General features: G+C 45.7%; 1 protein-coding gene across 1 annotated transcript; it reads right to left on the bottom strand.

Annotated features, from left to right (window-relative positions):
* Window positions 1-211: 211 nt before the first annotated feature.
* AIRE (autoimmune regulator) lies at window positions 212-13,426 on the bottom strand. The gene is made up of 13 exons (XM_077825543.1): window positions 13,277-13,426; window positions 11,259-11,433; window positions 10,505-10,657; window positions 9,309-9,380; window positions 8,273-8,386; window positions 6,867-7,000; window positions 6,352-6,429; window positions 5,139-5,254; window positions 4,555-4,636; window positions 2,541-2,662; window positions 1,996-2,092; window positions 891-959; window positions 212-292 (listed from the first exon to the last, which is right to left on the bottom strand). The coding sequence occupies exons 1-13, from the start codon at window positions 13,424-13,426 to the stop codon at window positions 212-214; spliced, it is 1,443 nt and encodes a 480-aa protein (XP_077681669.1).
* Window positions 13,427-15,352: the final 1,926 nt, after the last annotated feature.

Below are 15,352 nucleotides of genomic sequence, written 5' to 3'. Positions count from 1 at the left end.
CTTACACCCTGAATTCCTCCCTATATTAATTTGAAACCATCCTATCGCTGTAATAAAGAGGTAGAAGTAGAAATAAATTAGCAGGGATTCAACATGGGAAAATACCGTATATCCCAAGATGTCAGCACGAGCTGTTTAGAGATGATTAGTGTCAAGTCCAATGTGCGGAGGGCAGCAAATTGGTATGACATGTCCACATTTACAAGAAATGCTAGGAGAAAAATCCGTGAGTCTCTGAGAGTGGACGAGACATGTTCTGGAATGCCCACTGCAGGATCCCATCAAAGGAGCTCTGGAAGACAAAAAGGAGGCAACAAAGGGGTAGGGTGTATTTAGGGTGTCTCAGGAAAGCAAAGGAATGGCTTCTTGAGGGCAATCAGAAAGTTTTCTCCAAGTGAGAAATTAGGAGAACTGATTGATCTGGCTATATGAGGCACTTGTGAGGGTCTGCCTTTGCTTTCTGTCCCCCGCTTTAAGGGGCAACAATTTCAAACACAGTATGCAAAAATAAACCTGCTTTAGGACTTATCAAACTTGTAAATGGACCTGTTCAGACCTGCCTCAACCTGTACCCTAGCTCTCCAGGAGCCGTAATCTATATCTTTTCACAGCAGGGGTTTCTGATGGCGCAGCAAGGCTTACAGGGAATACCCATTGACAAAGGATTGCCCATTCAGTACAGCCACCCACAGCACTCTTGAAAATGTTTCAGTGTTTCTGCAGTTGGACCCAGCTGCCTTTAGGCCTGTATTGGGTGGGGAGCCTTTGCAAACAGGTGAGCTGACTACTTGTGAATTCCAGGACCTGTAGGAACTGCTCTGTTCAGATTGTAGACTATTTTCTTGCATAAAATAAAATCGGAGAGATGAGAAGGTGAAATGGTTTGTTACCTCACCCAGGAGAGAGTCCAGCTCCTCTTTATTCAGGATCGGATCATTCCCAGCAGAGTCTTCCACTGCCTGGAAACCAGAACATGGCCAAAATGCCCAGTTTCACAACATGATGTTGAAATGTTAAACATAATGGATCTATGTCTCTATTCTGTTGTAGGAATGGCCAGACTGTGGCTTTAGCTCTTTTACAGGTGAAGTGTGGTTTGCAGAGCCTCTTAGCTCATTTTCTGCCTACCAGACTGAGCGGGGGTAGGGGGAGGGAAGGGGAGCTCAGGGCTTCTACCCTGTGGCAGGGAAGTGAGACGAGGAGTTTCTGTTATGCAGAGAGGGAGGGCTAAGGGCCAGGCTGTGTAGCTTTTGGCTCTCAAACGTCTGAAGATTATTGTATGTGGGTTGGAGGGTCAGTAAACGTAGCCATTCCTGGATTATGCTTTCATTACTTGGATTAGCATGGTGGTCCCTTCTGGTCCTGAATGACTGAGGTTCCTGGAGTGAATATTGGCAAGGCGACTAGCTGTGTCTTTTCTGCAAGCAACTGAAGTGGTTACTAAGTGTGGCAATATCTCTGAAGTAATATACTGCAATATGTCTGGTAAACTTCTGAAAAGGACTTTTAAAACTTTGATCTCAGTTCTATACCCGGCTGTACAGGGGATTCCCTTAACCACATGCACTTGGAACTGTGTACTAAGTTCACCGGAACGCTGAATGTTCTTACTCTTATGTTGTACTGTATTCCTAGGCATGTGTACGGTGCTTTAGAGAAGACATGGCTCAGCTAGAAAGGCTGGCCTTGTGGTTAAACCACATGACTTACAGTCATGTGATCTGGATTCTGTTCCCCCACTGATCCAGGTAAAGCACAACTTCTCTCAGCCTTCATATCATCATCTGTAAAAAAAATCTGGAGCTTTCCTCCCTCACATGAGTACTATATCTATGTTTGTAAAGTGCTTTGAGAGTCTTCAATGGAAGATGATGCAGAAAGGCAAAGCATCTGCTGGAAGAAGTTGCTCCCACTGAAACGCACTTTCCTAAATAGCCCAAAAAAGACATCTAGGACTTCCACACGCACTGCAAAAAAGTCTCTGACTGTACTGACCTTCACTGCTCTTACTCCAGGGCTATTGGAACTCACTGTTCCCTCCAGGCCACTGGTTCCAGAGCTGCTAGAGCAGGACTTGCATAGCAAGGTTTCACTGGAACAGAAGATAAAGATTATGGATCCTAGTCAAACCATCACCCTGCAGATTGGAAAAATCAAGGAGCGTCTTTGTATGTGTTGCTATTGCGGATCAGAAAAGGTAAGTGTGGGAGAGAACTATGAAGGATTTAAGACAATATAGAGAATTTCAGTGCAATCTTTGACAGCAAACCAGTTGCCTTCAGCTTCTAAAGACTGGTCCAACCCCATAGTGGAACACTCTGAATGTGCATGGGGGTTGGAACATAGAACATGTGTGCAAAGTACCAGAGTACTGGGGAGCAACCAGAGACGTGAATCAAATGTATTTTTGATCTTAAGAAACTGGAGAACAGCAGTGTCCAGCAAATATAACATAAATAATAAACCAAGAACCTGTATCTGGATTAAATCAGGTACAGCCGGGTGGGAGATGGTAATGCCTTTGCACTCGTGAGCCTCACCTGAGCCGCTCTGCTTGGGTAGGGAAGTGGCAGTGGGAGTGGAAGGCCTTGAAGCACTGGGCACAGTAGCTCATGTTTCCTCCTCCCCTGCAGACTCCACATTTCTCACCAACTGTCAGTTTCTGTGTAAAGAAAAGGTGGAGAATTTGGATTTTATTTTCAGCCCCACTGTGACCTTCTAAACCTTGGGGAGCATCCTGTAACCCACATATTCTTAATTTTTATGTAATTGTGATCTTACATATAACGCATGCCTTGTCAGGTATCAGGCTATGATATTCTGAAAATGATTTCTCTAGCTATATATGTATATCATTAATGCATATGAAGTTATGCCAATTGTGTTGTATGGGTGTCACTAAAACATGCTGTAAATTAGGGAATTAGCTCCCCAGAGGTAACAGCAAGGAAAATAACCAACATCCGGGCGGGGTTTAAAAAAATCCAACAACCATTGTCCAGCAACAGAACTACAATTCAATGATTCAGGTGCATGAGGCCACTCCAGGGGAATTGCTCAACTTTGCCAGGACATTCAGCAATGCCCCCAGACATGCCTGGACTTGTGGTTTCCAAGCACATGGACTGAGAGTATAAAACAGACAGAGTGGACACATACTGGGCCCTTCTGTCCCCACCCATTCTGCAAACAACTAAGATACTTCTTACAGACTCTAACAGAGGGGATTGGCCCAGCTTTTAAAACTGACATATGTATATTAAGGACTGCAATATCCAGTGGGATGATAAAAACTGTTTGATATAGTTGTTTCCCAGTCTAATAGGGTTGAGAGTTTAGTCTGCATGGTTATATTTTATTTCCTTTGGTAACTAAGTCTGATTTTTTATCTATCACTTATAATCACGTAAAATATCTTTTGTAAGCAATAAACTTCTTTAACAGTTTATCTTTATCAGTGAGTTTGTTTCAAGTGTGTGGCAAATCTGCTCAGGTTTGACAAAGGCTCGTGTATGGACACGTTCCATTGTTGAAGTGGTGAATTCCTGACATACAGTGCTGAGAGCAACCAGAACTGGAAACAGCATTTAATGTGGCATAACATGGATTTCTATAGTGGCATTATGGTATTTTCTGTCTTATTTTCTATCCTTTCCTGGTATTTCCTAGCACTCTGTTCACCTTTTTGACTGCTGATGTGCATTGAGCTGAACTTTTTGGAGAACTATGAACAATGAATCTAAGATCTTTCTTGAGTAATAACAGCTAATTTAGAGCCCATCATTTTGTGTAGTTAGGATTATTTTTTCCAATATACATTACTTTGCATTTATCAGTGTTGAATTTCATCTGCCATTTTGTTGCCCAGTCACCAGTTTTGTGAGATACGTTTGTAACTTTTTTCAGGCAGCTTTGGATTTATTTTACATAATTTTAAATCACCTGCAAACTTTGCCAGCTCACTGCTCATCCTTTTTTCCAGCTCATTAATGAATATGTTGACCAGCACAGGTCCCAAGACAGTTCATAGGGGACCCCACTGTTTACCTATCTCCATTTGTGAAAACTGATAATTTATTCCTATCCTTTGCTTCCTATCTTTTAATCAGTTACTGACTGAAAAGAGGACCTTCTCTCTTATCCCATGATCACTTAGCTTCCTTGAGAGCTCTTGGTGAGGGACCTTGCAAAAGGCTTTCTGAAAAATCCCAAGTACACTGTGTTCATTGTATCACCCTCCTCCATGTGTTGTTGACACCCTCAAAGAATTTGTTCCTTCTGAGGGAAGCGAACCATCCCAACAGAGTGGGCAAAAACTCTGAGCAAAAGCTTGCCCACCATTTGTTGTGTAGATACAAGCAGCAGAGGAAGGAGGCTGTAAGGGGTTCATATGTCACATTACATACAAGGCAGGATAATCCCAACAGCACCTGGAACTTATTCCTCTCATTTTGCCCAATTTCCATCTAGGGCACAGGAGAAGAGCGGCGTGCAGATAACGATAGGGAAGTGGTTGGACGTGGCTGTTTGGTGAAGCAAGGCTCCTAGCTATACCTGTGTCTCGCATGGTGGCTCTTCTGTGCGCTGGTCCTGCTTCACTTTCCCAGCTGAGCAAGAGATGCACCTCCATGTCCCGCTGCTCAAAGTCAGATGATAAAGAAATAGGTATGCAAATGTTTAAGGGGAACAAGAGAAATGAGAAAGCAAAGCCAGCCTGCATTTACCACAATGGTACTTTGACGTCTCATTGGTCACAGTTGAGTAAAGCAACAGTGCTGGCTAGTGGCCAGTTCTGTGATCAGCAATTAATTACAATGAAGCTATGCTGATTTACAACCGCTAAGGACCTGGCCCAGCGTGTAGGCCCCAAGTGTATTCAAGGTCCTTGCCTCTGTAGGAAGAGGAAAGCCTTCTTATATTTAGGACAAGTTTTTGGTTTTTATTATAAATCTGGTTAAGAAAATAAGGCAAAATAATGCAAAATTATTTCAGCATTTTTTTAGCCAAACACTGATCACTTTGAAAACCCTGCATCTTCCCCCACCCCCCGACCCTCCCCCAGACCAGAGGGACCTGATGGGGTGATAGAGCAGTAAATACTCACTGTGGGGAGTGTGCCTAGGAATGCTTTTTATTACCTTGGAATTTCTGTCATTGGGGGCACGAGGCAGGCCAGGTGGAAAGCTTTGGGGCAGCCGTCACAGCAGATCAGCTCCCCACCATCCCTGCACACTGCACATTCATCATCGTTCTTCTGACCCAGGGAGGCAAATAGCGCATGATGTAACAGAAAACAAAAGCACAGAGATTCAAAGCAACTTCTCCCTCACTACAACTATGGTTATCTGTTCACTCGCTCATTGCAATTCAGTATACTGCAGGATAAACTGGACTTGGTCTGTTATAAAGGGTCATGTTCTAGCACAGGTGACCAATTGGTGAATCCTTGCTATCAGATGTCACAACAAAACATTAGTTTTGGAGCAAAACATTAGTATCATGGACTTCAGAGAATACCTCTCTCTTCTCCCTACAGGATGACAAAACAGAATACAGAGCTGAGCACCAAGAGAGGTGAACGCTTAGGGGACAACATGTGTTTCAGCTGGCTGGCAACTGTGGCATTATAACACAAGCCTGCCTGACTTCTGTGGCCAGGTACTGTCTATGGTATTTCGGCGACATTACACCTGGCAGGTGCTTCCTTGCTGGGGATCTGGCAAGGAATTAAAATAGTGAATGCTTCATCCTTAATTCCAAACTCCAGAATCCCACAAATTCAACAGACACTTGTCTCCATGGGTTATATACAACATATCTGACAGCCTGCAGGGAAGCTCTGAACGTCTGAAAACCTTTCCCCATTGAACACTTTCAACATGCAGGTATAGTGCCCATACACAAACTGTTAGTTAAGCAGGGAGCTCTTGGGCTGGGCAGTGGATGGAAATGGTGGCTGTTTCACTTTGGAATCTTCTGGGGAATTCCAGTTTGCCAGGGGCAGGGGGCTTTTCGAGAGCAAATGTTTGTCCTAACCAAGCCCTTGTGTCTCCTCCTCTCTGGTAGCAAGACTACCAGACTGAGGAAACCGGACACTTCCAGGAGTTATGCACTAATTCTATGCAGCATCCTGGGGCTCAGAAGGAGAATCTCACTCTCACTGAGACAAGGTGGTGCCGCAAAGAGGCACACTGCTATCCACCACAAGAGAATCAATAAAAACGGGGTGTGGGCCCTGCACAACATTTGGAAAATTGTCCCTGGAGGAGAAGGGAATGACACTGGAGAGAAACGCTTTGCCTGCTCCTGGCAGAGGAGAAGAGAAGCTCAGCTCCTCAGTAGAGTTTTTACCTGGTAGAGGGTTTGATCCACGGTGTGAACAGGGGTGACATGGAGGCTGCTCTGTGAGTTTATTTTCAGCTCCCCATTCTGCAGAGTGAGATGGACAGGGGTGAGGCAGAATATGCTACTGTGATCAGACTGGCGTTATAGATATAGATGCATGTCCTGACTCAGAAGAATGCTAAGTCTAGACTCCTGCAGTGGAGTCTGACTTGTGCCGACTGGCTGGAGTCGCTGTGGTGCTGAGGGAAGGACACTGCTCTGAGAGCACTTTAGGCCGAGCTGGTTCAGAGAGTAGGGAAAGGTTAGCAACCCTCTCACATCTTTCACATACAGCACGAAGTCTGCCCGACCTGCCCAGGGCCAAGTCAAGCACAAACTTGCTCGATAGTTTATGAAGAAAAAGGACAAGGCTGAGCTGAGCTGTATGGATGGAACCAGTGCAGAGTGTGAAACACCTTACTGCAAAGGGGACTCAAACAGGACAAAGAGGTAAAAAAAACTCGTATGTGCTGAAAGCATACGTATTGGGGCCCTTGAAATCCCTTGGCTCGCACACCAGGCTTCAGGCTTCGGCTTTTGTTCTTTCCCCCAGGTTCCTCAAACTTGCTTGGTGCATAAAACTCGCCTCCAACTTTGACACATTTCTTGGAGCCCCCTGGAAGAGAGGACACTCTGGCTTATGTAAGTTGTGTGCTAGGAGCAGACACACACGCTGCTCGAAAAATGCTCGGGTTCAGGGGAAGGTTTCATTGTTAACGTGGTAATGATGCTGGAGTTCAAGCAGATCAGGTGTAAAAAAGCATTACGTTTTAGAAATGTTTGAAAACCATCTTCTCTGTTTCACTCTCAAGGGCCCAGTACATGAGTCAGCACTTCCTCTGAAGCAGCTGATGACACCATGGGCCCCAGAAAATGTGGCAGGCAGAAGTTCAGGTCCCTGTTTAGCTGCTAGTGATGAAATGGACTCTTACCAGGGAACTTAATCCTGAGCCCAAGGCTTGGCAAGTAAATGAAGGATCTGACCTACATGGGCTTTGTCAAGAATCATCCACACTGGATGCTGAGGTTTCAAGGGCCAAATCCTAGGTTAGGGCAGAGAGCCAGTAGCAGGTAGCCACGGACCCTGCCAGGTGTAGCCTGTTTGTGAGAATCATGGGGCAAAACACCACCTGTCCAGTTGGCCCAGCAAGGTGGAGTGCTGGCTCCTGCTGCCACTTGCTACTTCATATTGCTGCAAAAATAACTCTTGTGCACCATGGCAGGATGCTACCTACATGCCCACATCACAACTACAAATTACAGCTCCACCATCCTTATGCAGGCAGGGGGTAGCCAGAAGGCTGTGTTTGTTTATATTCTGCCAGTGACTTTTAAAAAATTAAAGACCATCTATACTAGGAGGACAGGGTCTCCCAGTCCAGACTTACAGTACCACTATACTTTCCACCTGAACCGGACTCCCTTGGGGGGTTTCCCCATCCCCCAATATCCCAGCTCCTCCCCAGATGCTGACCCTATCCATGTCTCTGTTCTTCTTCTCGCAGTCATCCACAATTTCCACCAGTGTATGCTACTTCCAGCGCCCTCTGGCTGGTCTGAGCTGCTAACCCCTCCCCCACACTGGTCCCAACATCCACTCTATTAGCCCCTCTGCAAGCCTCTACTGAAATCTTGCCCTACCTATAATTGCCTGGGTGGCTTCTAGCTTCACGAAGGAGGGTCCTGTCACTCTGATTAACCTGAACTAAATCTGTTCACTGGAACCAGGCAGTCCTCAGGAAAGGGAAAATCCTGGAATAGAGTTGGCCCACATTGTTGTCATGAGCACTGTTCTTTAACTCCCTAGATATTCAGCTATGTATCTTATTATAGGCACCACCAGCCCCAAGTTCATGATTTTCTGGCCCCAGAACATTGGCATATCTACCTGACTCAAACACCTGTTTGATGAGAATTCCTTCTACAGCCCCGCAGCTCACTGGTAGTTCACTGGATGACACAGTGACAGCCCTCTGGACTGAGGCAGCCATACTCTGAATGCCTATAGTTTTAAAAACAGTCATCATCAATGAAACACAAAGCCTTTGTGCATATATTCTTCCAAGGAACAGGGGAGGGCTATTGTTTGAAGTATGTTAAAAACTGGCAAGGCATTAAATATAACCTGATGACCCCCAATCAGGGGATCCCCCAACCCCGATTGCATCTCCCTGCAAGGCCTGGCCCAATCCCTGCTAGATCACAAGCCCCTGGCTGGCCATTTGATGTGGTCCCATGCCTGGCTGGGCAGTAGAATGCAGACCTCTCTTCCCACCTGCTGCGATCAGCATCTGGGGAGGTGGGCTTACATAGGGATTTGATTTCAAATGAAAGGAGATTGGTGGGCTCAGTCTAGTCCCAGTAAATCATTGGTCATATCACAAAACCAGCACACATTACAGGGCATGAGTGAAAGTCTCTGCACACCGGCCAAGCCCTGCTTTGAAGCAAGATGTGCTCAAGGTGTGTTGACAGAGCTGTGTAGGGAAAGTCATGCAGTTCATGGGTTTGCTGGGTTTTTTTAATCCATTGCTACTAGTCCTTTAGTTTCACAAACACTAAGAATCCTCCATTCACCCACTAATCCTCCCCATCTCCTTATACAAGCATGCTACCACCTAACCCTTTGAGGTGCCTGTGTGGTGCTGCACTTGTCACCTGGTTCTGGGAGCTGCTGCTTCTCTGAGACATTTTACTTAACCTAATGTTGTGTATGGGAGACGCCAACCCACTAGCACTCTCAGGGTCCATGGCTCTGCGGGGTGTTGGATTCTTTTCCCATTCTGAAAGAGGCCCAGTGACACCCAGCTCAGGAGCGGTTTTAGCTTGTTCATTGCTGGATGGTGCTAACAACAAAGATTTTTCCAAACTGGGCTGCAGAAATGAGCGGAAAACTCACTGATGGGGTATGACACATCACTCACCATTTCCCAGAGGGAAACGCTGGATCTCCACACCTTCTGGTTTCTTTACAGCTTTTGTCTTTGGCAGAGTCCCTGTGTGGTTATAACATGGGTTAGAGACAAGGATACACATTGGATATTATTAGAAAGAGCCCTTGATTCCTCTCCTGGTGAGACAATGGAAACCTTACAAGAAATTGGAACAGTAGGCAGGGATGGTGAATGTTCCAACGTGAGCAGCCAGATCTAGCTATTTAGGTACTTAGATTGCACCTGCTTGGGTGTAAGAGAAACTATATCAGCAGTAAGAACTCCTAATTGAAAATGGTTACATTCCTTCTTGCACATGCAGCACACCTCTTGGCACAATGGGCAGCTTTCAAAACTCATCCGAACTCCAAAGACCATGAATAAATGATTGCATCTCCCTGCGATGTATATTATGGATTTATATTAACTTTCAAGAGATTCGTAGATTCCAAGGCCAGAAGGGACCATGGTGATCATCCAATCTGACCCCCTGTATAGCACAGGCCAGAGACCTGCTCCCAAATAAATCCGAGAACTGAGCTTTTAGAAAAAGTCCAATGTGACTTTTCTTACATTTTCTCCAACTCTTTATTCTTTTTCCTCTTCTTCTGTCTATCACATTTCTCTCCTTTCAGCTCTTTTCCTCTCCTCTATCTCCATTCTTAAAATTCTCATTCTTCATTCTTTTCTCCTCTCTTCTTCCTCTCCTTCCATCTCTTCTTCCAGTCACCCTGGTTCTCCTCCATTCTTTCCATTTCCTTCTTCATTTCTACATTCTCCAGCTCATCCTTCCCTACTCCTCCTGCCCCCCCTGACAACTGGCATCTCCCTACAAGGCTCAGCCAAATTTCTGCCTGATCACAAGCCCCTGGGACTTTGATCTGCTCTCTTGCCTGGCTGGGCAGCAGAATACACACCTCTCTTCCCCACTCCATTTAGATAGCTGTGGAGGGGATGGGGAGCTACCTGAGGCCTACAAGAAGCCAGGATAGCAGCTGTTGGACCCAAGTGGGAAGAGCTGCTTCAAAGTCCAAAATAGGACAGCTGCTCTTCATTGCCTCTAGCGCCTGGGGGAATTGTGAGCGTAAGAAGGGCCTAGTGAGCTATCTGCTTGATGGGTTTGGGAGGATGTGCACCAGCATGGCTCAGGATCCAGCATGAGCCAGGCAGTGAAAGAGGCTCTGTACCAGGGTTCGAGTTGCATTTCAGCAAGGGCTGAGCTGGCTGGGGAGAGTCGCTTTCCTCTGGTGCTTTCCTCTTTGGCTGCTGTTTCTGCTGCACCAAGGTCTTCGGACTGGGGGGTGGTTTCCTCCCCCGGCGCTGTCTGCTGAGATCCACATCTGGAAAGAATGAAAGCAGAGAGATTGGCATCAGGGGTGGGGACACTCCAAACTGCCCAGTGCTTTGCTGGGGCTCTAGATTTCTTTAGGTCCCCAGTGATCTGGTCTGTACCCCTTGGCGCTGATCGTTACTGAGACAGCCACTGCTTGCTTCTCCCCTCCCCTCCCACTTCATTCCTGGTCTGATGGCTGCCATTTTGCACCTCTCCTGGGGCTGGAGTTGGAGTATGAGAGGCTAAGCTCTTGGTTCCTAAAAAGGAGCAGGATGTGCTCTCTGAGGAAACCCCATGGAGCAGAGGCCTGCTAGGCAGGGAGTCGTTCTCTTCACAGGTTTCAGAGTAACAGCCGTGTTAGTCTGTATTTGCAAAAAGAAAAGGAGTCCTTGTGGCACCTTAGAGACTAACCAATTTATTTGAGCATGAGCTTTCGTGAGCTACAGCTCACTTCATCAGATGCATACCGTGGAAACTGCAGCAGACTTTATATATACACAGAGAATATGAAACAATACCTCCTCCCACCCCACTGTCCTGCTGGTAATAGCTTATCTAAAGTGAGCATCAGGTTAGGCCATTTCCAGTCCATCTGAGCACCCTCCTACCTTTGGGAAAGCTGCTCTGAATATGCTGGAGCTTGGCGTATCTCTCCAGGTTGTAATCCTTGAAGAGGACCCTCCAGAAGTCCTGTATGGTGGATGAATCCTGGCTCAGTAGCCAGGTTAGCATGGCATGGAAGGCCTTGTGAGAACCCTCCTGCTCCTTCAAACTCAGTGTTTCCTTCAAGAAAAAAAAAGAGCAGTGTAATCAAATGTGCAGTTCTTAAGGGCATCCCTCATGTTCCCATGCCTCCCCTCCACCCTAGCTGTGCTGCACCCATGCTGTGTAATGCAGGCTATGAGCAAAGAGGGAGCCATGGTTACAGCACCTAGCACCCCCTCCCCTGGTGGTGCCTGGGTGTGCATGAATGGATGCTTCATTCATCCATTAAAGGAAAGCGAAAAGATCACATTCAACGGGAAGCTGGGGTAGGCTGTGTTGGGTTATGGGGGGAGTGAGACCCTAGGACGGAGCTGACTGAGTGAGGCTGAAACCATGTTTGACAAATAGCATGAGATTTGAAATTGTAGTGCCTAGAGCTGACGACACAGTCACATTATCACTGTAGCATGGGGGGGGGGGGGTGAGTCATGAAAACAGCAGAGGAAGGGCAGAAAGAAGCCAGGAGGCCATTGTAAATAGAAAAGCAAAGGGCTTTAATTGAAGATACCTTAAAAAGTACATTAAGTTGATTTACAAAGTTCCATTAACAACCTTCATATAAAATAGCCACTGCTTCCTAAAAATTGCTGTTAAGGGCCAAAGTGCATCTGACCTGCAATTTGACGAGCACTACAGTCTAATAACCGAGACTGAGCCTCTAGCACCGGAGGTCAGCTTTATAATTACTTGGCTCCACTCCTTTTGGTTTCATTCAATCAGCTCCCACTTCCTCCTCATGCTATTCCCCCTTTTATTTGTGTGTTCCCACCATGAAAACACTTTTCACCCTATCTGTTCCAGCCAAGAGGACATTGGGGCCCCCACCAAGAAAACACCAAAAATCAAACAATTCAGAATGACAACAAACACACTGAGTATTCAACGTTCTGCTCCTTGCGAGGAGCTGCCATGCTGACTTCCTTGCAGTATTACATTCCAGACAGAAGGGGGTGCTGTGTAAGAATAAAAATAGCAGTATTTAAAAGCCCCACCTAATGACTCAAATGGAGTCCAGCAGCCACCTGCAGGAATTGAGGCCTCTGCTGATTCAAGAGAAAACTCCTGAAAACACTGCCCCCAAATAAGACACAGCAGTTTTCACCCTCTGGGGAGGGCAGCTGAAAAAGGAAGAGGTCAGCTCTGCAGCATGTATCCTGCAGTTGTTTCTCCTTCCCTATTTTAACCTTGAGCATTATATATAACTCACCAGGCAGTTTTACTACAACTATATTTCAAATGTCTCTATCCACACTATCTGCACTAGCTTGTGCCAGTACGATCATCCTTGCTGATGAGACTCCCAGCTAGCTGAAGTGGGGGAGGGAATCAGAGCGTCAGATACAGATCAAGGAAATACACCTGGTCCCTCAATGGAATATTTCCAGTTTTTCCAATTCCTTTTCAAGAGTATAAATCTGGAGCTCCAGTCAAGCTTTTCAGAAGTGCCCAGTGGTTTGGGGTGCTCAGCTTGACAACTGACTTTCAGATGGTGGGTACTCAGCACTTTCTGAAACTTCTGCCCTTTTGAGGTGACTCTCATTGGGCACCCATAATCACTAGTTACTTGAAAATCTTGCTCTATATGCATGCACATGTATATGTACATGTGCACATACAGAGCAGTGCACAATCATTTTCCAGTCCCGAAGGAATGTAGTCATAACCCCAGTAATTCCCAAAGTGAGCTTAAAATATGACAGTTTCCTCCCCCCACTGAGACACTGAAAATCCCTTTTACAGTTCCTCACACCTCTGAGAGCCCTTCTTCCAGATTTACAGGTATCCACATTCAAACTACTTCTAGGGTTATAATCCTCACTAGAGCAGGTCACTTAGCATGGCATGCCCGTGTTCTTCTCACCTTGAACATCTCCTCTGTGACAACGTCATGATCAGCAAGTCCATGAAGCAATGGGAAAACGTCATCCACTGCCATGGAGATCTCCGTGCGGTATAGCTTCAGCAGCTGCCGCAGGTCCCCTTCTCCCAAGGGCCTGTCAGCGCTGGACATCCTGTAATGAATCCGTATTTGTGGGGATTTCAGCTGGAGCGGGAGGATCTCCCCTACAGATCAACACCGCTGGGAGAGACTTGGACTGCAGTAACTGAGGCACCCGTGCTGCCTATGCTCTTACATCATTCCCTATGAAGCCTGGTTCTGGGAAAGGCAGGCACTGAAACAGGGAGAAGAATGTGCATCTTACTTAGGACAGGACTTGCTGCGTCAAGACAATTGCCAAAACTTCCCTTTTAATAGAAACCTAGGTGTCTTGTCACCAATAGCCAGCTCAGCTGTCAATCACTGGCTATTGAGCTGAACCCAGGAATCCCATTAAGTTCAGTTATTGCACTCACATTTGTATACTCATGTTAATGTCACTTTGCATGAATTTCTTCTCCTAGCGCTCCTCTCTGACTGTTCCTCACCTGTCCCTGGGCCAAGACACCACCAGACTGGATGTGCTATGCCTGAAGTGCTGACTCTTTGCCCACGCTGTTCAATAAGGCTGGGTGGTAGGTATTCTCCTCTGTGTGCATGTGTACACGAAGATACAGAAAGGGTGGTTGGTTGGTTGGTTGGTTGGTTGTACATCCACCAGCCACACTGAAATATGTTAGTTAGTAGCTAAGCTTGGTGTCTGTGAAATCCAGTCTTTTTCCTTTAGCATGCAACACTTCCTTGGGCTCTTTATACAGGTTAATCTGTGGAGGGAGGGGAAAAAATATTATTATTGAGGAACCAATTGGGTCCCAAAGATGAGCTTCTGAAGCTTGATTGGAGCTGGGAAGGCATCTCTAATTAAGCTCATTTACTCAGTTTGACTTTGAGAGTTTGTCATTATTTTTCCCCGCTCGCTTCACTTAAACCCTGCAGATTATTTTAAATTTGTGAAAACAAAATTGCTTAGTTAATTTTAGCCAGATGTAAAACTACAGTAGGTGCACAGTCAGATCCGTAATGTTTGTATGAAATAGTGAATACGCATTTTGCAAACACTCTCTGGCATTTAGTGGCCACAGAAGATTCTCCAGTTGTCATAGGCCTTGTGTGCAGCTTGCTGTATGATTTACTATTTATGCCAAGTTTGGTTTTTTAACCAGTATAAAGTATGTAGGAATATTTTTGTTTATTCAGCCCCGGTCACATCTGATTTCGGAAGTGTTTAAGGTCTGGCTGCTGCTTATACCAGTTGTGTGGTTGTATTACAAAACAAAGACAGCTGGATGACACACATGTCAGCTTTTGAATAATTCTATTGATTTGATGGCAGTAAACTGTTTGGCAGTACCTGAAATTCTGACCTGCCCATATTGTCAGAATGACGAGGGTAGTTTCCTGCTCCTCTTAGGAACAGAACCTGCAAAACCTTAAATACATCCCTAACTTTCCAAGCAATTTGAAATCAATACTCATAGGGGTAAAGTTATGCACATGTGTGATTTCAGGATCAGGACCTTAATTTTGAAATTATTAGTTGATACACTTCTGTTGTTTCCACCCAACCTTCAGTTTTTGTTTTGTCAGTGAACCCTTCTAATAACGGATGCTCAAAACTTCAAATGCATTTGTGTTTCAGCCCATGAGCAGGATGAGTATATGTTTTGAGGCTTGCCTCTTCCACAGTTGCTTGCTACACAAGCTGCACTCTAACTCTTTAGGTGAATATTCTTTCAACTTCTGTAATTGAAGTCTGTATCTTTTCTATGAGTAAAATGCTGAAAACTGCTGTCTCCTGCAGAGGGGAGCCCCACACCAGCTTGTGGTCGGGAGCCAGGCCAGCTTGGTATGGAGTGCAAAGAGACTACTAAGGATGTTGGCTGGGCTCCTCACCCATGGAGCAGCAGGGCATGGTTTGGCATTTACAATATGACAAGCACCAGTTTGCATAGGGGTTCTGTACAATAAGCAATATATTCACACTGAAAAATGAAACTT

Source organism: Eretmochelys imbricata, chromosome 9 (genome assembly GCF_965152235.1).
Source record: "Eretmochelys imbricata isolate rEreImb1 chromosome 9, rEreImb1.hap1, whole genome shotgun sequence".
Classification (NCBI taxonomy): domain Eukaryota; kingdom Metazoa; phylum Chordata; order Testudines; family Cheloniidae; genus Eretmochelys; species Eretmochelys imbricata.
Note: the sequence above shows the minus strand (reverse complement) of the source record. Positions and strands in the feature narration are given on the sequence as shown.